The following is a 23,137-nucleotide window of genomic DNA, read 5'->3' on the forward strand; positions in this document are numbered from 1 at the left end:
CACCCTCTCTGATCTACATGTGTGATTTCTGCAAGCATAAAACACTGTATGAACTGTATATGAACTGCTTTCACCAACCACTTTGGTGGGGCTTCAGAACAGCAAAAACATTTACAGAGACACTGAAGCCAAACACTTGCTGGTCAATGGTTACCAAAGGACAGAAAGCATAGGCTTCCAGTAAATGTGGCAAAGCAACAGTTCACCTAAGGGTCTACTGCTAGTTTCTGGTTTGTTGTATGATTCTGTTAAATGAGAAGGATGAGAAGGATAACTTTTCACAAAAAAAATCCCAAACAAACAAAAAAACCCCAAACCAAACCAACAAACAAACAAAACCTACACAAAAAACCCAACAAAATGAATCACAGAAAACTCACAATGGTGCTGTCTATGCCGCTTATTGTTGTGGACATAAATTGGTGATACCCTTCTATTCCCAGTTCACAAACTCAAGACTAACCCAGTGAAAGAAATTTGATCAAGAGTTTCAAGTAGTCTAAGGAATCTAAGGAAGTGTGGCTCAGTTGGTAGCACATAAGACCCTTAATGGGAAGGTCGTGAGTTCAAGCCTGCAGTGGGCAGTAGTGACAGGTTGGACTCGATGATCTTTGAGGTCTCTTCCAACCTTAGTGATACTGAAGTAGATACTTTGGGAAATTATGGGTTTTAGATATAAATTTAGCTTTAAATTTTGTTAATATGATTTTTGCAGGCATAATAATAGAGCTCCTTAGAAGGAGTCCAGAAACTGTTACAACAAAGTGCTACTCCCTCTTTCCCTCTTTATAGGTGATACAAAACAGCATTACCAACTCCTGTTATGAAACAAACCATAAATTTTCTCCCAAAAAAATAGAGATCTAAATGGGTCAAGGTGCTGTCATGGAGGACAGCTGGAAAGATCTACATTTACCACTTGCAGACATATAGTTATTTCTGTCTGCTTCAAGAATCTAAAAGCATAGGTGGACCTGAAAAATACCCAGCATGTAAAATTCCTTGAGGTGGATGCTCAGCAAGAAAAAAAGCATCTTGTGCTGTTGAAGTTTGCTAAAGTTAAACCAAAATAATACAATGTATGCTAATAAGAAGTATCAGTCAGCTTTCATCACAGGAAAGAAAGCAGCTCTGCACCACCCTATGGAAGCTAGACTTAGGAAAACACAGTGGTTTATATATGTATACATGGATGTGGGTACATGTCTGTGACTGTCTTCATAGTAACTTGGGAATCAGATGGGAAAAGGTCTCAAAAGAAATGAAGTTTCTGTAAGTGCCATGAAAATAGGTGCCTTGCAATGGAAATGGATCTTGGTTAAGTGCCTTTACAGAAAAAAAAGTCTTCACCATGGACTTATCCCTAATTATCCCCCAGAGTCCATACAAGAGACTCCAAACAGAGAAAGTTCTTCAGTCAGCATTTGTAATTTATTAGGCACTGAAGTCAATTAGCTATAGCATACAGATTAACAGAAATAGGTTTCACTAGAACTGGTGTTTGGGATCTTCACTACATTAAGGAGATATTCATTTTCTAAATTGCCTCCTTACAGTTTTCAGGCCCAGAATTTATTATTTTATCTAGTGAACCACCAGTGACCTTACAGCTGCCTGGATCAATTGTGGTAAGTATAAATATTAATAATTCAGAATTAACCTAGTGACTCTTTAGTTGGGGATCTTTGTAACTTGCATCTGAGTCCCAGTTCAGTATTCTTGCCATGTCCTCCTCCAAACTAAGTTAGGGTTCCTGCAGAGGTATTAAGACTTGAAAGGAGGTAATTTAATTCTCAGTGCTATGTAGTTATTTCTGTTGGGGTGAAAATAGCTTAATTTACCCTTCATAGCTAAGAATGCTCACTTTAGCACAGGACTTTTTTGATGAAGAGCAGATATGAAGTGTGACTTAGAGTGCTGAGATATTGGACTCCTCTGGTTTGCAGGCACATCCTCTACCTCTCATTAAGATAAGGTGAAAGGCTGACAGTATGCAGCAGTAAAAAGGAAGGCAAGGAAAATTTGATTTGGAATTTCTCTCAAACCTAGAGATTTGGTGATTGTTGAGTCTGAGTTTGCTCAGCTGTTTTTTGGGTATTCCCAGGGTTTTATTAAACAGTTTGGGGAATTAACTTTGGAGAAAGGAGGCAGGGAATCGCATAGTACTGTGACCAATGCCACCAGGTTATGCAGAGACAGCAAACTAAAGGGCCTCAGCAATAAAATACTGTGGAATTTGCATTGCTTGTACAGGGTACTCATTCTTCATTCTTTGTTACGTGTTCTTAGACTAAAAAAGGGAAATCCTATTTGTCCCAAAGGGATCTCAATGTGATTCTACTTAATGGGCAGTGCCTTGAGGTACAATGTGACATCAAGTCCAAGGCAAGAGATGTTTTCAACACCGTGGTGGCATATGCAAACTTGGTGGAACATTTCTACTTTGGCTTGGCTTACCTGAAAGGTAATGAAACACAGCTAACTACAGTAACAGTTCTCTCCACCAGTGCCTCAGTAGTCACTTTATTAACAAATTCTAGTAAAATCCTTTAAGATGCTCAGACAAAAGTAATCCAAAGCTTAAGCAAAAGTAAAGTATATTGGTTTAAACTGTGCTGCACTGATTAAAGTATGTCTACCTTAGGACTATGCTTCAGCATAGCCATACTGTTACTAGCTGATATTCCCATGCAGAAAAGGCTGTGTCCCAGGACTGCATTGGGATAATACTGAGGCACGTAGCTCCAGCAGAAATGCCAGGCAGCACTGAGAAAGGCAGACTGCGTTTTTTCCCCGAGATATAAATCAGAGTAGAGGTTCAGCTATTTCATCTACAAGACCACATCTCACTATCTCATTTATGATGGCAAGTGTGGCTGAGGCACTAGGAAGAAACACACCTTTTATTTAGGGCATAAGGATTACAATGGGTTGCAGAACCTGAATGACGAGCAGAATGGTAGCCCTATCAATTCCTGAGTGACTCCATAGATATCACACCAATTCAACATGTAACAATTGTAATCCTAAATTACACACTAAATGTTATCCTAAATTCTCCATCAAAGAAGCAGTAAGTTAAGCTATGACACAGAGAACAAATCTCAACTGATATGCATGATTCATTTTGATTTTTATTGCTAGTGATGCAATGAAGACAATAGAACTTTGAGCTACCAAAGAATCTCCAGTTTTATCACAGAACCCAAAATTCTGATTTCAGGTAAAGAATTCTTCTTTTTGGATGAGGACACCAAGCTCTACAAAGTGGCCCCAGATGGCTGGAATGACCAACCCAAGAAGAAAAGCTCCATCATTAATTTCACACTCTTTCTAAGGATAAAATTCTTTGTCAACCATTTTAATGTTATCCAGTAAGTGCGTGGTTCTGGTGACTTTAAGAAAACCAGGAGCATATATGGTGGCTGTTCAAGGCTCCTCCTGTGATCCAAAACTTTTTTGTGTTGCAGGCATGGCTTGACAAGGCATCAGTTTTACCTGCAGCTTCGTAAAGATATTTTGGAAGAGCGATTGTATTGCAATGATGAGACTGCCCTGAAACTCGGCGCTTTGGCTTTACAGGCAGAGTTTGGCAATTACGCTTCTGAGGTGTGGATAAATCATGCAATATTTCTCAGAGGTCTCTCAACAGCTTTTGCAGCTTTTGTTTGTCACGTAGAGTTTAAAGAAGAGCTGTGAATAGCACATCATTTCAGCTAGGTCCTCCAGTAATCATATTTCAGCTTTAATTTTTTTTTTTAACAAAATGTGCCTGATTTAGGAGCAGTAATGAGACACGTGAAATTGGCAGGAAATACAGGAAAATGATAAAAGACTCTTGGTCTTTCATAAATGACAACATAGCCCAGAAACTCTGGCAATCTGCAGAAAGTTTCCAACACAGGCACAGCTTGGATGTACAGAGCGACTTAAAGGGATTAGAAAACATGGAATTAAAAAAGAACCCACAACAAAACCACTCCAGAATTCACAGCTCTTTTGTGTGTAGGCTTGGATCCTCAAGCTGTAAAGACAGGAAGGCTGTTGAGTATATATCTGAACTACTTAGCCTAGTTTTGAAGTGTACAGAAAATATCCTTTTATGATCTCTACCATATCTTCAGTTATCTAAGTCAGTGTAGGTCTATTAATTCAACTCTGAGTGGTTTGATCCACCTGGTCAGATCCATTGCAGTGTTGGGTCACCCATTCTAGGTTGTACTGATGTACAGTACAAGCCCAGAGCTGTTTGTGCTTTGAGCAATTGGCTGGGCACAGGTGCAGGAGACACATTTGTCTGTAAGGATGCTGCCTGCTGTCCTCATCTTCTTTTAAAAAATGGCAACAGGGTGACCTCAGTGTACAGGTCACTCTGAAAATGTAAATGCACCAAATAAGAAACATCAAGAAAGAAGAAAAGGCTCCTCTTTCTTCTGCTTTATCATTTTTTTCTCCCAAAGATGCACGGAAAGAGCTATTTTCGGGTTGAAGACTACATTCCAGCAAGCCGAATAGAGAAAATGACCCTGGCATATGTACAGCGAGAGCTTGCTAAGTTGCATCGTATGAATCGTTCCCTGTTTGAGGATGAAGCTGAACTAGAATTTCTAAAGGTAACTTGCCATGCCCTCAATATTGTTTATTTATTTTAAGATAGAGAGTGCCTCTCTATCTACCTTTGCTTATTATTTCCTCCCTTCCTGATACAGTGGATTTGAATTACGGTGAACAAATTTTAACAGGCCACAAAGAAACTCATCATTTCATTCTGCTGTGGGTATTGTCACCCTAACTCACAATGTACTTACATGTTAGGTTTCATTTCACTGATACTCTGTAAAGGGGTAATGCACATTTCAGAGTATTTTCAACATCCTAAGGGGTGATGCAAATTTTCAGCATGTTACCAACATGTCTGCATTCCAGATGACTACTAAAACACCTACAGGATCTATTAGAGATGATTATAAAACACAGGAATAAACACTTCCTTGACTTCTGAAACTACAGCAGCTATTCAGCCATGTTCTAAACTTGTAGTGGTTATTTGTTTAGAAGTATCTGTGAGCCCTAAAAGATAGATAACAAGAGTTATCTGAAGTATGTTCTCACATGACTATTGACAAGAATGTGAGATTTAAGTTTTTTCCCTTAGATTCTCCTCCTCCCCCAAATTTCTCTGCTTTCCATCAAAAGAAAAATATCAGGGATTAGATAATGGATAAATATCAGTAGGCATTTTGCTGCAGTGCCACATGCTTTTATTTATAGAATCATTTCAGTTCATTGCTGTTTAATTATATTAGTTCCTCATTTAACACTGTCAGTGCAATTGAAGCAATAGATTGAAGCTTTGCGTGGCAAATCCAGTGAAGAAAAGCAGCTTTGTTATTATCTTTTCCAATGAGTAAGTCTTAGAGGGAGCCAACAGATCATACAAAGTGAGATAGATAGCCCCCATGGCAAAACCATGCAAATTCCAAATAGAAAGGAGATTAAAAATTAAAACTCAGATTCAGCTGGTGATTGTGAATGCCCCAGTTTTCAGGACCTGAATATTTCTGCTCTGTCTACTTTCTGAAAAACAGATCTTCTTAAAGTGTTTTTTTTTTTGGTCACTCAAAATTTCTCTTCATGGTTGAAAAGTCAGCTGGGGACCCCACATTAGCTTCCCAGAAAAAAAAAATTAGAAATTAGAGTAAACTTATATTGATCTACAGATAAAAACAAAAAAAAAAAGGATAGAAAACCCTCCTCATATTTCATAGTTCTGTAAAGGGTCTGACTCACATTTTCACATTTTGTGTCTGAGTGTAGGAGGTAGGAAGACAATCAACGAGACCCAGATCCTCTGTGTTTGTTCCTTAGAGTATCCTCTGTGTTTGTTCCTCTGCACAGTCAGATGGCAGGGGCGGAAGGTGCCTCCTCAGTCCCTTGAAGTAGGATTATCCTGCCTAACTTTTCACCCATCAATGAGCACTGTGCAAGAAAGAAGTAACACTGGAGATCTGTTACTATGAAATCTAGCACTGAAGGGAATTACGGGTTAGTGAAACTACCTCAAAAGTTACCACTATGTTTAAGTGAGATACACTGAGGTATAATTTAACAGACCCTATCACTTAAGATTCCTGGCAATAGAGATTTCTAAGGTCTGATTTTGAAAGATGAGATCTGTGAAGGAATGGGCATATGCACCTGAGCATGCTGGGGGCTGTCGTGTCACTGCAGTTAAGGTTTACAGCTGGTCATCCTTTTTGTAGTGTAACAACATCAGAATAGCCCCAGCTCCAAAGTATTAGTTTAACTAAGATCATCATATTTGCTATACCTTGTGGTTTCTGGGTTTGCTCAAGGGAAAGAAATGCACAGAAAAGAAAATGGAAAAACCCCAAAGTTTAACACTAATCAAGCAGCATTAACACTTCATGGATTTCTATTCAGAAGGTCACCTAAGTGCCAGGTACCAGTAATACTGAGTACCTCGGTGCCACTGTAATATTTAGATTATTGTGCAGGAAGCTACATAAAACTCTCAACTCTTGAAATCAGAAAGTGTTTGGGAAAGTGATATTTCAAACAGGGAAAATGAATGCATGTAATGGCTCTATGACATACCAAAATATGGTGATGATTATGTGAGACAGGAGATATGAAAAATTTGTAAGCTTTTCCAAAGGTTCCTTGACAGAGTGAAAGAATATTCTGTAAAGACACTCAAAACCACTTTCTCTTCCCATGCTTCTTTTTGAATAATGCATGGTAAATGTGCTTTTTCTCTACAAGGTGACTCAGCAACTTCCTGAATATGGAGTGTTATTCCATCATGTGTCCCAAGAGAAGAAAGGAGCAGGAGAAGACATCATCCTGGGAATCTGTGCCAAAGGCATCATTGTGTATGAGGTCAAAAATCACACAAGGATTGCCAGTTTAAGATTCCAATGGCGTGAAACAGAGAGAATTTCAGCTCATGTGAGTTGGAATCAAGTGAAACTCTTCTCCACTCTATTACTTTACTCCCCTTCTGTCTGTCACTTCCATAAATTCATTGCATTCAGAGCCAGAATTAGACTCTTTCTCTACAGGCAAGTCTAAAATCAAGGCTGGATCTGGATGTGAATACCAAGATGTTCAGTTCTTAGCAAGTTTTATTTCTGGAATTTTTACCAAGGCTAGCATCAAATGACTATAAATCTGAATAATCTGGTGTAAACTAGTACAAAGACTATGCCAAACTTCTTTATGGCATATTCCATACTTTTTCCTCTCTCATCTTTATTTTCCTTTCTCTTTCAAGTTTCCGAACATCAGATCAAAGGATCATGTCTCCCTCTTTCAAGATCTCATTATTCCCATCCTTGTCTCTTAAGTATATTGATGTCTGTTAAAAAATGAGTCTTGGTGACAAGATTATGACACTTTCTAAAGGGCATTCTGCCATCACAGTTGTATCAATCTACATTATACAGGGTATAGGTGTCAAAGGTGACTACCTGCATTACCCATTGTTTGCTCTCCCAGAATGTCCCTTCTGCCTGTTGAAGATATTTTCATTTTTACATTAAATTAATGATATCAACATCTGTGGGCCAAATTTTGCTACTTCTATAAACCTGTTCTCCATGTAGGCAGTCTCCAAAGGCTCTTGACTTTCAACATGGGGGCAGCACACTAACAAATGCTAAATTTACAATAGTCATTTAGAATGGAATGGAATGGAATGGAATGGAATGGAATAGAATAGAATAGAATAGAATAGAATAGAATAGACCAGGTTCGAAGAGACCTTCAAGATCATCATGACCAACCCATCATCCAACACCACCTAATCAACTAAACCATAGCACCAAGCACCCCATCAAGTCTCCTCCTAAACACCCCAGTGATGGTGACTCCACCACCACCCTGGGCAGTCCATTCCAATGGCCAATCACTCTCTCTATGAAGAATTTCTTCCTAACATCCAGTCTAAACCTCCCCTGGCACAGCTTGAGGCTGTGTCCTATTGTTCTGGTGCTGGTTTCTTGGGAGAAGAGACCAGCCCCCGCCTGTCTACAACTTGCCTTCAGGTAGTTGTAGAGAGCAACAAGGTCTCCCCTGAGCCTCCTCATCTCCAGGCTAAGCAACCCCAGCTCCCTCAGCCTCTCCTCATAGGGCTTGTGCTCCAAACCCCTCACCAGCTTTGTTGCCCTCCTCTGGACAAGTTCCAGCAAGTTTACTGCACCCAAAAGGCACACAGCCTCGCGTAAGTACAACTGGACAAACCGACAAGATTATACCAATGAACTTCAAGTGCCTCAGTGCAATGACTGATATATGAAACAAGCTGCCTTTTTTTTTTTTTTTTCCCTTTAGAGAAAAAAATTCATTATTGAAAGCAGCTTCAGCGGCAAGAAACACACCTTCATTACCGATACGGCAAAAACATGTAAATATCTACTGAACCTCTGCTCTGCCCAGCACAAATTCAATGCACAGTCAAATTCTAGGCAACTCCGGCAAACTTCACCAGGTGAGGAATAACTGCACTGTTGATATTCAAGCCACAGGGCCAGGTTACATTTTATACATAGATTATACATAGAATAAACCAGGTTGGAAGAGACCTTCAAGATCATCGCGTCCAACCCATCAACCAATCCAACACCGCCCAAACAACTAACCCACGGCACCAAGCACCCCATCAAGTCTTCTCCTAAAAACCTCCAGTGATGGTGACTCCACCACCTCCCCAGGCAGCCCATTCCAATGGGCAATCACTCTTTCTGTGTAGAACTTTTTTCTAACATCCAGCCTGAACCTCCCCTGGCGCAGCCTGAGACTGTGTCCTCTTGTTCTGGTACTGCTTGCCTGGGAGAAGAGACCAACATCCGTCTGTCTACAACCTCCCTTCAGGTAGTTGTAGAGAGTAATGAGGTCACCCCTGAGTCTCCTCTTCTCCAGGCTAAGCAACCCCAGCTCCCTCAGCCTCTCCTCGTAGGGCTTATGTTCCAAACCCCTCACCAACTTTGTTGCCCTTCTCTGGACTCGTTCCAGAAGCTGAGAGTCATAACCTGCCATATGAATTTCTCACTTGCAGGCTAGAAAATAACGTCTCCTACTTCACTGAAAGTTATTAGTATGTAAATCTAATTTAGCATGTGCATGCAGAGGGTGGAGAGGGATTCTCTTATGTTAATAACTACATCGCTAAACTCAGATTAAAAAAAAAATAAAAAAGTGTAATTACACTTCATGAAACCTGCTGAGAATTCTGAAGAGACATATCAGACTTCTACCAAATGTAACCTAAGAAATGGTCCACACCAAAAATAAATACAGTAGTGCCCATGTATGCTGTTAGCTGATTATCTTTGAATGTGACAATGGTTTAAACTCTGCAGTTCAGTTCCAGGGCAAAATAATAAATGAAAGGCACATCTGTCACATGGACAGAAATATGTAGCTGCTATCTGCTCTTAGATTTTGCCAAGTGTAGCGGGTTGGGGCAGATCCTCAACCCAGCACACCAAGCCTGTGAAAGATACAACTAAATACATCCTTAGACTTCAGATTTTCTGTAGTTTCTAAGACAAGGTACTGCTCTGCCTAGAGCAGTTACATAACACTTTTCACCCACAATTTTCAGCATGCTTTGTAAAGATAGTTGAGGATCTTTATAGGGAAACTGAGACACATAAGACATAATAGCCTAAACTGTCAGCTATCATCACTCTTTACTTCAGTGGAGCAACATAAGTTTTCACTGGCTCATCCATTGCCTTAAACAGAATCATAATCATCTAAAACTGCTGAGTATTTGACCCAGTAAGTTACAGCAGGAGAATCAACTGTCATGCCTTATCTGCTGAGATGCTCCTTTCTCTAGTAAAACTGTAACAGTGTTTGCAACAAATTATATGGTAGGATGTAACAGGATGATTGATATATTCCTTCTTTCCCACTAAAATTATTTAATGAAAAGTAAAATTCCACTTGTGCAAATTTGTTACCATGGAAGAAGGTGAAGAGATGACCTATATCTTCAAGGCACCTTTCATTGCTTGGGCTTTTAGCCTCAAGCATAACTTTGTGGGACTGTGATTTGTAGTATACAAATGAGTGCTAATAGTGAATCTAAAAATTTCCTGTGTCACGTTTGCTTCTGGTAATATAACTCAATAAAATTACTACATTCCATATATAAGGAATAAAAGGAATGAGAGTGAAGAAAATTATAACCCATATCTGATTACAAGCACCCCAGAACACTGAAACAAACCAGACTTACACAAACTGGGTGATTGCAGATTCTGAGGCTTGACATGTGCTTGACGTGCCAGAAAACAAGGCTTTGTGAATGCAGTGACAGACAGTAGTCCAAAATGTGGCCTTTGCCACCACTGTGAGGCTGTAAGAGATTATAAGGCTCTTTTTGCATGAAGGAATCTCTTGCTTCTGCTGCACTGTTCAGATGTATAAGTCATCATCTCTTCAAAACTTGCTAGCAATCCCCTACTTTGAGATCACCATGGCAACAGTCAGGCTGCACTAATACTGTGGACAGTTAAGCCTTCTTATACTTTAACAAATGCTGCTGATCGAAGTCACTGTGGAAAGAGGAAGCCTTGGTTTAATGCTGCAGAGTACTGTTCCAAAAAATTATATTCAGGCTAATATTTGTTAAAAAAACAAGTACACAAGAGGTCAGCTGTCACATACAAGGAGAATTAAAGTCCATATTTGTGCTAGGCTGTACCAAGTAGTGTTCTTGTTTTGCTTTCCAATGTGTCTCCAGTTGCCAGCTGTCTCCTTCAAATTCCCTCTCCAGCCCAGTAGCTGAGAGCCTAAATACATTAACAATGCCTCCTCCAGCACTATCTTGTTTCAGGGAAATAAAATCTTTTGAGAGGATAGATTCATGTATAGCAAAGCCCAAATATCATTAAGCAAGTAGTGGATTTCACACAGAGGTGGAAAAATAGATATCAAGCATTGTCACCAAGATGGTCTACAATTAAGCTTAACTTGTGCAAATCACACAGAGCAAACAGCTGCTTAGTCCCTCTCTGAACCTAAAGAGAGCATGTATTTGTAGAGCTCACGTCTTCTCAGATATATTTACACCAGAGCAGGGGGCCAATATGTGAAGAATGGGAAACCAACAACCTGGCTCATTCAGTCTCCTACAGACAGGTATTTCTTATACATGGAATGTTTACAAAATGTACTTTAGAGAGATATTTAGGTATAAATTATACAGGTTGTACATTTGGGTAAGGTGGTTATGCAGTATAATTCATAGAACTAAATCTAAATACAGCATATACTTTCTATGAATGAAATGGATTGGAAACCCTTTCCACTCGAGGTCATCAAGGATACTGGAACAAATACATCCGTGGTGTCAATCTTTGCTGGCATGTTAAAAAGGTTAGAGAGAAGGAACCTTTGATCTTAAAATGACAGGATAATATCAGTGGATTTATCTTTCCTTCCTCTCCCTCTCTCCTTTCTTATTCAGAGGAAAGTAAATTTGTGGAAATAGACAAATCAAATTCTGCATATGCAGCTCAGCGTGAACACCTTGCCCTGATTCAGAGATTGTCTCGTTCAGAGAATGTGCTCTATGGAGCAAACCTGGAAAGCCTTTCTGCTGGGTTAATGAGCAAATCTTGTGATAACCTCAGTGTGGAAACCAACAACAGGACTAGAGACAAAGGCATTCTTGGCAGGTAAGTTTTCTTTTTCCCTCTAAACATGTAAGAGTACCCAGCCATACATTATATCTTCTCTCTTTTCACTACCATTTATTTATTAGCATTGGTACATTCAACAGTGTAGGTGGTTACTGTAACTGCACAGTCTCAAGGCCTTTGGTGAATTCTAGTGCCTTTTAGAATACTTGGAGTTTGAATAGAGCCAAGAAGAATATGAATTACCAGGAAAATTTTCAGACGTGCTTTTGCCTAAATGGACAGCAGGGGAAAATGAATCATGCTGACCTTATATTGTGTTTTCCTGAGGCTACACTGAATTCTTCTGATACCTGCACTGAGCTCAGAAAAAAAGATGAGGGGAAATCAATTTTGAGTGGTCTAATGGTAGCTGTTACTAGGAAGTAAATGCTGGCAAGGGGGAAATACTTCTCCCCTACAATGAACTGCAGCCCAGAAATCAGAATACTTGTTGGAAGGCTATAGATGTGCACATCCCAACTTGGCTCTGACAAACTAATGACAAAGAAGAGTGCTAAGTACCATTGGTAATTTCTTACTGTAACACAATCTTCATTTCCTGTTGTTCAGATCCACATCAGGGCTATCCCAGTCAGAAATGCACATCAATTTGAATGGAAAGCAAAGGAGTTATGACTACCTCTCTATCCATTCAACTCAGAACACAATCAGTGGTGAGTACAACAATAATAAAGGCAGGTAGTACTCTTCCATATTTATTGTTTTTATAGCAGGAGACCAAAATCTGTTCTACTTACACATTAGAGAATATCCTTTTGTACTTCTAGTCCTGAGAATCAATCCAGAGTTTAGCAAGGCAAGCTGTTTTAATTCTGTTTCACTCCTGCTTTTCATCATGATGAGTGGTAAGGGACTTCATGATAAAATTATTCTATCAGTGGTGCTTAATGCTCTTCAGAGACACAGCTCAGTACACACAGGACTCTCCTGTGGGCTAATACCCCTATGACTGGAAGTCCTCATTTGGTTTGCAATTAAGATCTACAGCTCAATAAACGCATGGGACAACACACTCCAGGTTCTTCTTTTGTTCTTGCATTTGCAAGACACTACATGGAGTAAGAACTGGATACCTGACGTTCTGATAAAAGCCATATTGCATGCACACAGTAAGTAGATCTATGGAAAATGAAGCTATGATTATTTGGCTAGCCTACTTTAAAATTAGAACTGTGCTGTAAGTACACTGTGGCAACTGCACAATGCTAAGTAGCGTTAAGGCTACAAAAATCACTACCGCCGTCAGTGCCAACTGGATTGCACCTACTGAGCCTAAAGAGATCACAGGGACAAAGGCTAAGAGTTTCCACAGGAACCCATAGGATTTTGTGTCCAAATCACCCTTATGTTCAGTGAGCACAATATGCCCCATTATCCTTTAGATATCCTAATCTTAATTAAAAAAAAAAAAAAAGTAGCAGATAAATGTGCAGTCTCTCAGAAATGAACACAACAGGAAGACCTCACACATCTACTGTACATATTTTTTTCCTAAAGAGCGCAAATTTCCAAACACACTTGAGCTTTCTTCCCGAATGACGTTGATTCAGAAGTAGTGGCCCCGTCAAAAACAAGAACAAAATCTACTTTTCATTCTTGTAGCCCCACTTTTGCAAACTATATGAATCTACTGTCTCCTTGCATTAATCTGCATTTATTCTAGCAGTTTTGTTTCTGCAGCACCGGGATCACCAGCCATCCAGAAGGAGGTTTTGCTAAGTGGTCTAGAAAGAGAAATAATTTGTGTCAGCCTAAAGCGTGACTCGAAGAATGGGTTTGGTAAGTAAAGAACACGAATGGTATGTATTTTACTGTGACTATCAGATCCCAGTGCTAACACTGAAACTTGCAGACTCAGGCTGGGCAAGACTGTATCCTTTTTCACATCACTTATTCTTCTCATATAATAAGACCACCAATCTGCATGATGAATTTGGAATTTTTGAGACTGAAAAGGACTAAATGCATAAATCAAGACCTATCAGAGTGTTTCAAGTTCTTTCAAAGTATTAACTCAGACCACAGAGGTCAAGGGGACCAAGCACTAAGAGTAGAATGAAAGGAACAAAGGTCTTGTTTTGTATCTGAAACACATGCACAGTTTTAGACCTTATTTATCTTAGACCTTACCCAGGGAGAGATGAAGTGCTGCAAATCATTTGGGTATTGCCCGTAAAGATGTGAAAAATTCATACACAAGCTTAATGTGAATGTTTTCCAACTTCTAGATTCTTACCTGGATAACAGCTTTGTATATAATCATGGAATCATAGAATGGTAGTGTTTGGAAGGGACCTTTGGAGATCATCCAGTCCAAACCCCTGCCAAAACAGGACTACTTAGGACAGGCCACATGGGAACAGGACTTGAAAGTCTCCAGAGAAGGAGACTCCACAACCTCTCTGAGCAGCCTGTTCCACTACTCTGCACTCTTACAGTAAATAATGTGCTATTACACTGTACCCTGTTCTTGTGGATGAGCTCAGAGGACCATCAGGTTTCACAGTTGACCATTAATACAATTAAAAATCAGATTTCTAAATGGTGCAGGCCTGTGTGGATTATCCTTGTCCCAAGCCAACCTATTCTACTGGTGGGAAGAATATATTCTGCAATAGGCAGAATATTCGGAGCTGGGACAGTGAAATTGAACTACTTGAAAACAGACCTAATTTTCTTAGATGTCTCTTACATATCCATTAGAAGTTGACTTGGTCTGCCTCAGGGACACTAGATTATGGAGAACAATTCAAATTTATCAAATGAGCTTTTATATACTTTTCCTCCTGCAGATGTAAAACACCAAGGTGGATATAGTTCATAACTCTTGCAAGAAAGTAGTTGGAATCTTGAAATTATGTTTAAAGAGTCATCAAAGTCACCAACACACTTTAATTATGAAGTCAGTTTAAAGGTCTCATGAATCAAGACCTGGTTGCTCCCCATTCTCCAGATCATGTCCAAAACATATGCCATTGGAGTAAGAGCCTTTTGTGTTCCTATTTTCTAATGCTGGCAGCACCTCTGCATTCTCATGCTATCTCATTTTCGCAGGATTTGTAATTATTGGAGGAGAAAATGTAGGAAAATTAGACCTCGGTATCTTTATCGCTTCAATTATCCCTGGGGGACCTGCAGACAGAGCTGGAAATATCAAACCAGGTCATTGTCTTTACTTTTTAATTAGAATCAAAGTACTTCCATAGTTTAAATTCGGGTACTCTGGATCTATCTGCTTATTTAGATGTGCTTTATCTCGCTTTTGTCCTTTTATTTTTTTGTTAAGGAGGACGACTCATCTCTGTGAATAATATTAGTCTTGAAGGGGTTTCATTTAATACTGCAGTTAAAATCATCCAGAATTCTCCTGATGAAGTGGAACTCATCATCTCTCAACCCAAAGGTATAAAAAGGCAAATGTCTCTGCTGGTTATGGAACACTAATAGTTAACTCAGGACACTGGTATTTATTAGGCACTGGGATGCAGTAGTACTTGGTACTGAGTGCCAGTTTTAATAAACACAGGCTAGCAGTGAAAATGGTCAACTTGAAGAGGGTGTTATGCCTGTCCCAGACAGCGAGGAAAATATCTCTTATGGGCTGCACTCCTGAATGCCAAGGGAATGTTGGCATTTCTTTCTCTGACAGAGAGTCATAGCCCTCTGCAGTCATGAAGCGAACACGTTTCTGCACGCTTTTAGCAACAGCACTCCATTTTACGGTGACTGACTCATCATTTTATAGATCTGATTTCACAACCACACTGTTTATGTTCAGCAATGTTTTGTTTTTGTATGGCCTTACAGATATGTATGAAGAAGGAGTAAATGAAGAAAAGAATCTATCAAGACGAAACAGCACTAGTGGATCTGAGATCTCCTGTGTAGACAGTGGGAGAAAACAGATTCAGGACTGTCATACAGCTCTCCCCAAAGAACAGAACATGAATACAGATGAACTTGAGAAGGCTCTTTCCTGGAGTTTAGCACCAAAATTGGGTCCTAGCATTACAGTTCCTTCAGCTGATAGACTGGATGTGGAGGTAACTGAGATTTTGATGCTGCTCAGTAATACAACACCCAGCATGTATCTTAACAAGATGCCAGATATATTAAGAATGGGAAGTAAACAGGACCTATTTCTTTTTAAATGAGGAAAGGAGGGAGAAAACCTAGGGATATGTTACTTGTTAAATTACATTGGAAATGTCAAAATGCTTGATGTTTAGAATATCTGAAAAGAGTAAAGTTCTCCCTTTACCAGTAGAGGGACAACATTTTATTTTCTTGCAATCTTTTAAGTTTTAAACCAGATAGAACAGCAGTACTTTGTGTCTAATTTCCTACTAGGAGACAACTTCCCAATCTATACTCAGCTTATGCATATTTTGACACATTATATTTTGAGCAAAATTAGTGTAAGCTCGAATTAATATCTGAGATAAAACTGGTACCACTCCAGTGACAGCAGGACCAAGCTGATTAGAGTTTCTTCTGGGAATTTTTTGATTACTTTTCCTGCCTCTTTTTCCCCCTTTTTTTGTTAATTGAGATACTGTAGTCTCATTAGTGTTTATATTTTTGAGACAGGAACCTGATTCTTCCACTTTACCATCTCCATCTGAAAACAGCTCAAAGGAAATCTATACTGTGGAGCTTGTTAAAGAAGACGGGACCTTTGGAATCAGTGTTACTGCAAGTGTTGCTGTTAATCTTTCAGTGTGTCTGTCAAATTGTAACATGACCAAGAAACACTAGGAAAGGGTATTTATTTGTGTAGTTTGGAAGCTGGCCTAGAAGATAGGCTGAGAATAAAAATAGTTAGCAGGGCACATTTCTAACCTAAGTGTCCAATTGATTGGCAGAGAAAGCATAAAGTAGTGTCTCTGCTCCTTCCCCAGTTCTTGCCTGCAGAATCAGTGAAAGAAGTCCATCAGCATCATGCACAAAGCAGTACAAGACTTTTTCATCCTTACTCAATTTGAGAACAAGACCTATCACTCAAAGTGGAGTTTGGACATGGAGAGATATATCCAGAGCCTCTAGAAAATGCAGTGATGCAAAGAATTCTCTAAATCATGGTTGGCTTTGCTGCTCCCCTGGAGCTCCTGGAACTCAAATGCTGTGTTTGTTCAAGCAGATCACACAGGACCATGGCATGGGCTCACGCAGCAGCCCACAGGCACTACTTAATTGTTGACTGTCCTCCATATGCTTTGGCCTATACCTGAACAAGCAGCATAACAGAAGCCATCCCATGGTCAGGGGCTGAAAACTTAGCTGTGTGGACATAAGATATTCCATGGGTTTTATTCTGAAAGACAGAGAAAGGGCCCTAGTAAATTGTATTTCCCAAATTAAGGAAAAATAGTTCTCTGTATATTTAGTGGACCAGAGAAGGCAGAAGTGAAAACTGTCTGCCACATCTGAATAATAATTCCTTGTCCTGGCTATCAAAGTTGAATTTACCTCTTCTTGCTGAAATGGAGTGGGAAACAACAGATGTTTCATTGCCTGCAGAAGAAATCGAAGGCTGCTTTTTCATCTGAATTTAGCCAGGGGAAGTAGGTGGACAGAACATGTTAAGCTGGAACTTCTCTGAACTATAGTCAATGAAGTATCTGTGCAAGTTCCAGTCCATGCTTTATATGCTATCTGAAAGGTTAATAATTGCATAGTTTGGAAGCTAGCATAGAGATTGATTGAAAGATGCAACCCCATCTTTACATAGAATACATAGAATAGAATACATAGAATACATAGAATAAACCAGGTTGGAAGAGACCTTCAAGATCATGGCGTCCAACCCATCAACCAATCCAACACCACCCAAACAACTAACCCACGGCACCAAGCACCCCATCAAGTTTCTCCTGAAATCTTTATGTTAGCATAACTGAAAAATTTATGAAATGTCAGTTTACTAAGGGTTTTTACATAGCAATGTGTAAATGCAATGCATTTTCCTGGGAAAATAAAACAAGATTACTGTCTAGGGACTAGGCAGTAAATGGGACTTTAGAGTAACATCCTTTTATATATATCCATCCCCCCTCCCCCCCAATATTTAAGAAAATGTAATTCCTGAAGCAGTTGCCTTGTAATGTATGTGCAAATTGCTTATATTTTTCTCACAAGAAGAACCTGTGAAGATTCCACTGTAATCTGTGGTCATATGTTTTGCAGGGTGGAATTAACACTAGTGTGCGTCACGGTGGGATATACGTGAAGTCAATTATTCCTAGGGGACCAGCAGATAAGGATGGACAAATAAAGATAGGTAACATATCTGACAATAAAATTCTGGCAAACAGAACTCTATGTTAGTGTGGAATGCTCGCCACAGCAACAACGAAACGCATTTGGGATTGGAGGTCATAGAAATGTTAAATGTAATATGAAGTCCATCATTCCTCATCCTGTCCCTGTATTCCATTGTAGATATCCCACTGAAAAACCAGGAGCCTCATACAAATACTGTACAGTCACTTTCTGTAGCTGCATATCAGGCTATACACTCTGGCATCTACTGTCAATGTTGCTATGATAACCAGATACTATCATTGCATTTGCTTAGAAATTACCCTGGTATGTTTTAAGTGGGATAGAACATTGTACAACAAACAGTATTGTTTTGATACAAAGCAGCATAATTTGACACATCTATTTGACAGATCTATTGCAATGTGAGTAGCCTCAAGGTTTATACCCACAATATGAACATCAAAGAAACCTGATCCTTTATTTGCTTTTTCTTTTTTCCCTTCTTTTGTCTCAGGTGATCGTCTGCTGGAAGTAGATGGCATCAGCCTTTGTGGCATCACCCACAAACAGGCTGTGGAACACCTTAAGAAATCTGGGCAGGTTTGTACAACAGCAGAGCTCAGTAAGTTATCCATTAAAATCAACTGGATTGAGTACGAAACACAGTAGCAAAGCTGAGCTAATAACCCTTCCTCCCCACCCAAACGCATTCTACTGAAAAGTAAAAAGACTTAGGGTCACCATGTACTACATAACTGTAACCTGTTCATCATTTCTTTAGATTGCCAAACTGGTTCTAGAAAGGGAAAGCTACCCATTGGCAGAGCCACACCTGACTGCTAATAATAGAAAAGAGGACCAATGTACAATTGTTTCTGAGGCAACGTCCTTCACAGATGGTACCAAAGACTACTGCTTTTTGACAGACGGTGAGTGACCAAAAAGGAACTCCAGCTGAATTCTTACTATGTGCAAGAAAGGAAGGAATGAAAATAATTCTATGGAATTTCTGTGGGTTAGAAGGCATACTAAATCCTGAATTACAATGTTCAATATTAATGGCATAAGCAAAAATAAGTTCTAAACAAAATATTTCTGATGTATGTAGAGTTACAGTTCCTAGATATAGCTGAATTTATCCATTTATCCTAGGCATACATACTGTATGTCTCAGCCTTCATGAAATGTGGCTGGCAGGGAATAGCCATTTCTGTACTCTACAGCACTCTCAGGCAGGAGGCAGCTGCGTCGATGTTGCCAGTCTGTTACCCAAAGAGAGCGCCACCAACAGAGCTGCTAATGCAACATCAGTGACAAAGCTAGAGTGGATTGCTGCCCCAGGGCAAGGACTGGAGAGTGCCATATTAAAAACAGAAAATTCAGAGATCAATTCCCCTGTGTTTAACCAACAAATAAATGCTTTTACTGTCTTATAAACATTACATTTGAACCATACTTTCCCATGAGACAGTTACTACTCAGCATTGTCCCTCGTGGAATGGGATTCAGCTGCAAGTACAGTATTTGAGAATGGGCTGGTCTCTTATTCTTGTCTGGACAGAGCAGTAGCTCAAATTCTAGCATCTGTCAGTTAGTGCAGGACTTAAACTAACATCAGGTAGCTACAGAATAGTAAGATCCTCCCAGCACTTATAGTAGAATGTTTGAAAAGGATAGCATTCGAACCTTATAGTGCTTGTACAAAAGGCTGCTTGCTTTGTGGTCTTCTAACAGATTGCATAAAGTCCTTGCACACATGGTAAAATACAATACAGTTCTCCTCATTCTGCCTGTGCAACTCACCTAAGATAAAAGAATACCAAACCCTTTTTGCCTTTAGTATCAGTAGCTCCATCCCTGCAGCACACAGAGAAAAGGTCTAATGAGGGTATAATTTACATCAGCTCCTTAGGGGGTTCATATGCCATGGCTCCCATCCTTTTCCCAATCTATGCTTTGAACAGATAATATATTTGAAGTCAAACTGACAAAGAATTCTGGAGGCCTCGGCTTTAGTGTTCTGCAAATGGAAGAAGATGCTTGTGAACACCTTGGAGGACCTATTGTCAGGATCAAAAGACTGTTTCCAGGGCAGCCAGCTGAAGAGAATGGTGAAATTGAAGTTGGGGACATTATTTTAGCTGTGAATGGGAAACCTACTCAAGGACTTTTTTATCAGGTACCAGGCACTGGGACTCCAAACGGGTAACATGCTAATAAAGACAATGGGATGAAACAGTATTCAAATGTAATTATCATCAAAAGGGGTCTTCTCTAGAACTCTAATGGAGAACTTCCCTCCTAATAGAATTCTTATAGACAATTTCTTCTGCTATTTAATGTATAACTTTCTAAGACTGGTGGAAAAATTCTATTGTAAGATGCACAGCAGTTGTTAATTAGTTGTAATCTTTGTAGCTGTAGGGAACATTTCTTTCCCTATAATCATTTATGCTTAGTAATGTCATCTTAAGTACCATGCTGCACATTCAAACTTCCATCAGGTGAGGCAGATCCAGGGTAACATTTTTACCTGGAATTCTGTACTCTTATGAAGAAATTAAATGGTACATGTGGATTTTTTTTTTTCACCATAAGCTTTTCACCTTATGAAAAACCTCTGAGTTTTGTGTGCAAATATGCATTGAGTAGATAAGATTGGTAACAAATAGAAAATAATGAAATCACGCACTTTTCCCACTTACAGGGTCATTCACATCATTAAACAGCTAGGTCAAAAGACAAGGTATTGTTAAGTCCTTGACACCTGCGGCGGTGGATGGGGGTGCTGCAGTTGTACTGTTTTTTGTTGGTGGAGCTGCCCTTTTCTAGCACTGTCTTGCTCTCTGATCTACAGCCTTTTTACTCAGGTTGTGGAGAGGGCAAGGTACATGTTTTGGCCTACAGCATTTTATTTTTTGTGCTCTAGATGAAGCACTCCCACTATAGGTAAAACCTGAATGCCACTGAACAGATATGTCAACAAGAGTCATGGAGAGTCTCCCTTTGGTTATGTCAATATGGCAGCCTGTGGAGCTATGCTGATATAATTGACTGAAGATGTGTCCCAGCCACATGCAGCTTGAAAGAATCTGTCTGAAAATCTTGTTTTCTTCAAGAAAAGAAAAAGAATTAATGTAAACCTATCTGTGTTTTGGTGGACCAAAAGGTTGTAAACAGAACTGACTTTGCTTTATAGAAATATTCACATAAAAACTATGTTCCACTTCCATGGCAATCATACAGTAGTGACCTTTGGCTGAGAGGCACAAATAGTAGAAATCTGGCATTCACACAATAAAAACTGTCTCCATCTCATTTGGTAAAATGACATGTACTATAGACTGTGTTCCATAAGAAATCTAACATTCCTTCCTCCTGCTTAGGATGTCCTGCACTTGTTGAGAGGAGCTCCTCCAGAGGTCACACTACTACTTTGCAGACCACCAAAAGGTGTTCTTCCAGAAATAGAACAAAGTGCCCTGGTAAGGCAAAACTTCTATCAGTAAACTTACTTCTGTAAACCTGGAAAAAAACTACTACATTTTCTCTCCAGTCTTGAACAAAGCAATCTACCCTTTTGTCCAAGGCCCTCTTTCCATTTCTTTCTCTTCCCAGCTTTAACTCAGTCCTTAGAGTTTAACTGATAATTGTGTGTCAATCAAAATAATAGAAATCTTACAGATGTTGGACTGGGACAAATGTGTTTCACAGCTTTTGAAGTGTAGTACTCTCATTGGAATGAAAAAGCATATGCCCAAGCAGATCTTCTAGTAATGCTTTTAAAAATGCTCTACTGGGTCCTCAGCTAGAAACTGCAGATATTTTTGACTGCAGCTATTATAATTGATGGGCTTGAGGTAGCTATAGTACTCACAAAAGCAGAGGAAAATAAAGACTTCTTCCTATCCAAGCTACCTCTTAATATAAATACAAAAATAAATAATTGTTTAAACAGTTAAATTAAAAAATGGTTTCAACTGACCCAAATAATGGTTTCAACCCCCACCATTCCCCCAACCAAACATAACAAAAAAACCCAAACCACAACAAACAAACAAAAATAAAACTCCACAAATAAACCAACAGAACCAAATGACCCCAAAACAGCCAAACAGTATAGACTGCAGAGATTGAAAGAGTGCCATTGGCATTGTTTTTCCTGCTTCTTTAACACAACTCATGGACACATAAACAAGTGCCTTTATAATTAAACTGCACTTGCTCCATGCAGAATCGGCCCCCAGCTCCCCACCCACCCCACTTCCTGTCCCACTGGGATTTATAAGAGCTGTCAATGAACAGAAATGACTGTCAAGACCATCTCCAGATAACAAACGCTCCTGTTGCTCTCATGCTACGTGCTCTTTGCTGATTTTTATGGTCTGTTGCACAGGAGTCAAATCTGGAAGCCAATTCTACACAATGAAGAAAGCACAGACACATATTTGCGGCATGATATGAAAAAGAGGCCACCTCTAGTAGAGAATTTATTGGGAAAGCTGAACTTGTGTAGTAGTTCCCTGGCTGGAACTCCTGAAGAATATGGAAGATAAGCACAAAGGCAAAACAATTATTTAGTGTGAGAGTAAATCCCTCTATTTTTCTTTCCCTCCCTTCCAGCTACTGTTTGATATTTTCACATTCAAATGCTTACTGATAACTGAATCTTCAGAATAATTTGTTCTTATAGAAGATGGGAGACAAAAAAAGGAGTTACACTAACTTCTCTGTTATTTTGATAGACTCCAGCACCATCTCCAATTAAGGAATTTGTGGCAGAAATGCCAGGCAGTACAGAGGTAGGAAATAGTATAGATCAGTCTACTGATGGAGGTAGCACCTCTACAGACCTTGAAGATTGCCTGGATTCTCCAGTGGCAGCAGATTTCAGTGATCCTCCTGAAGAGGACAGCTCCACTTATGAAGAGCAGGAAGCTGAGTTTCAAGAGAAAATCACACAGAGGCTTATGACACCCAGGGAAGGTTTCTATAAGCATCTTTGGAAGTTTCATAAAGAAGCTGCCAGTTCTGAGGTCTCCCACTCCCTAGAGGAAGAAATGAAGCAGAACTGCTACTCACCATGTGAATTGGGATGGGCCAAAAGGTAGGGAATACTGAAACTCTGCAACTTT

General features: G+C 39.6%; 1 protein-coding gene across 1 annotated transcript in view; it reads left to right on the forward strand.

Annotated features, from left to right (window-relative positions):
- FRMPD2 (FERM and PDZ domain containing 2) overlaps nt 1-23,137 on the forward strand; it is a 58,866-nt gene that overhangs the window by 11,195 nt on the left and 24,534 nt on the right. The window contains exons 8-24 of the mRNA XM_054163657.1: nt 1,557-1,628; nt 2,290-2,464; nt 3,224-3,374; nt 3,471-3,609; nt 4,461-4,613; nt 6,787-6,972; nt 8,356-8,512; nt 11,504-11,714; nt 12,288-12,391; nt 15,025-15,141; nt 15,546-15,825; nt 17,891-18,018; nt 18,517-18,602; nt 18,784-18,931; nt 19,967-20,181; nt 21,389-21,487; nt 22,748-23,109. Coding sequence (XP_054019632.1) covers nt 1,557-1,628; nt 2,290-2,464; nt 3,224-3,374; nt 3,471-3,609; nt 4,461-4,613; nt 6,787-6,972; nt 8,356-8,512; nt 11,504-11,714; nt 12,288-12,391; nt 15,025-15,141; nt 15,546-15,825; nt 17,891-18,018; nt 18,517-18,602; nt 18,784-18,931; nt 19,967-20,181; nt 21,389-21,487; nt 22,748-23,109 — 2,783 coding nt within the window. The remainder of the gene's footprint in view (nt 1-1,556; nt 1,629-2,289; nt 2,465-3,223; nt 3,375-3,470; nt 3,610-4,460; nt 4,614-6,786; nt 6,973-8,355; nt 8,513-11,503; nt 11,715-12,287; nt 12,392-15,024; nt 15,142-15,545; nt 15,826-17,890; nt 18,019-18,516; nt 18,603-18,783; nt 18,932-19,966; nt 20,182-21,388; nt 21,488-22,747; nt 23,110-23,137) is intronic.

The sequence above is a fragment of the Dryobates pubescens genome, chromosome 8, assembly GCF_014839835.1.
Source record: "Dryobates pubescens isolate bDryPub1 chromosome 8, bDryPub1.pri, whole genome shotgun sequence".
Taxonomy (NCBI): Eukaryota; Metazoa; Chordata; class Aves; order Piciformes; family Picidae; genus Dryobates; species Dryobates pubescens.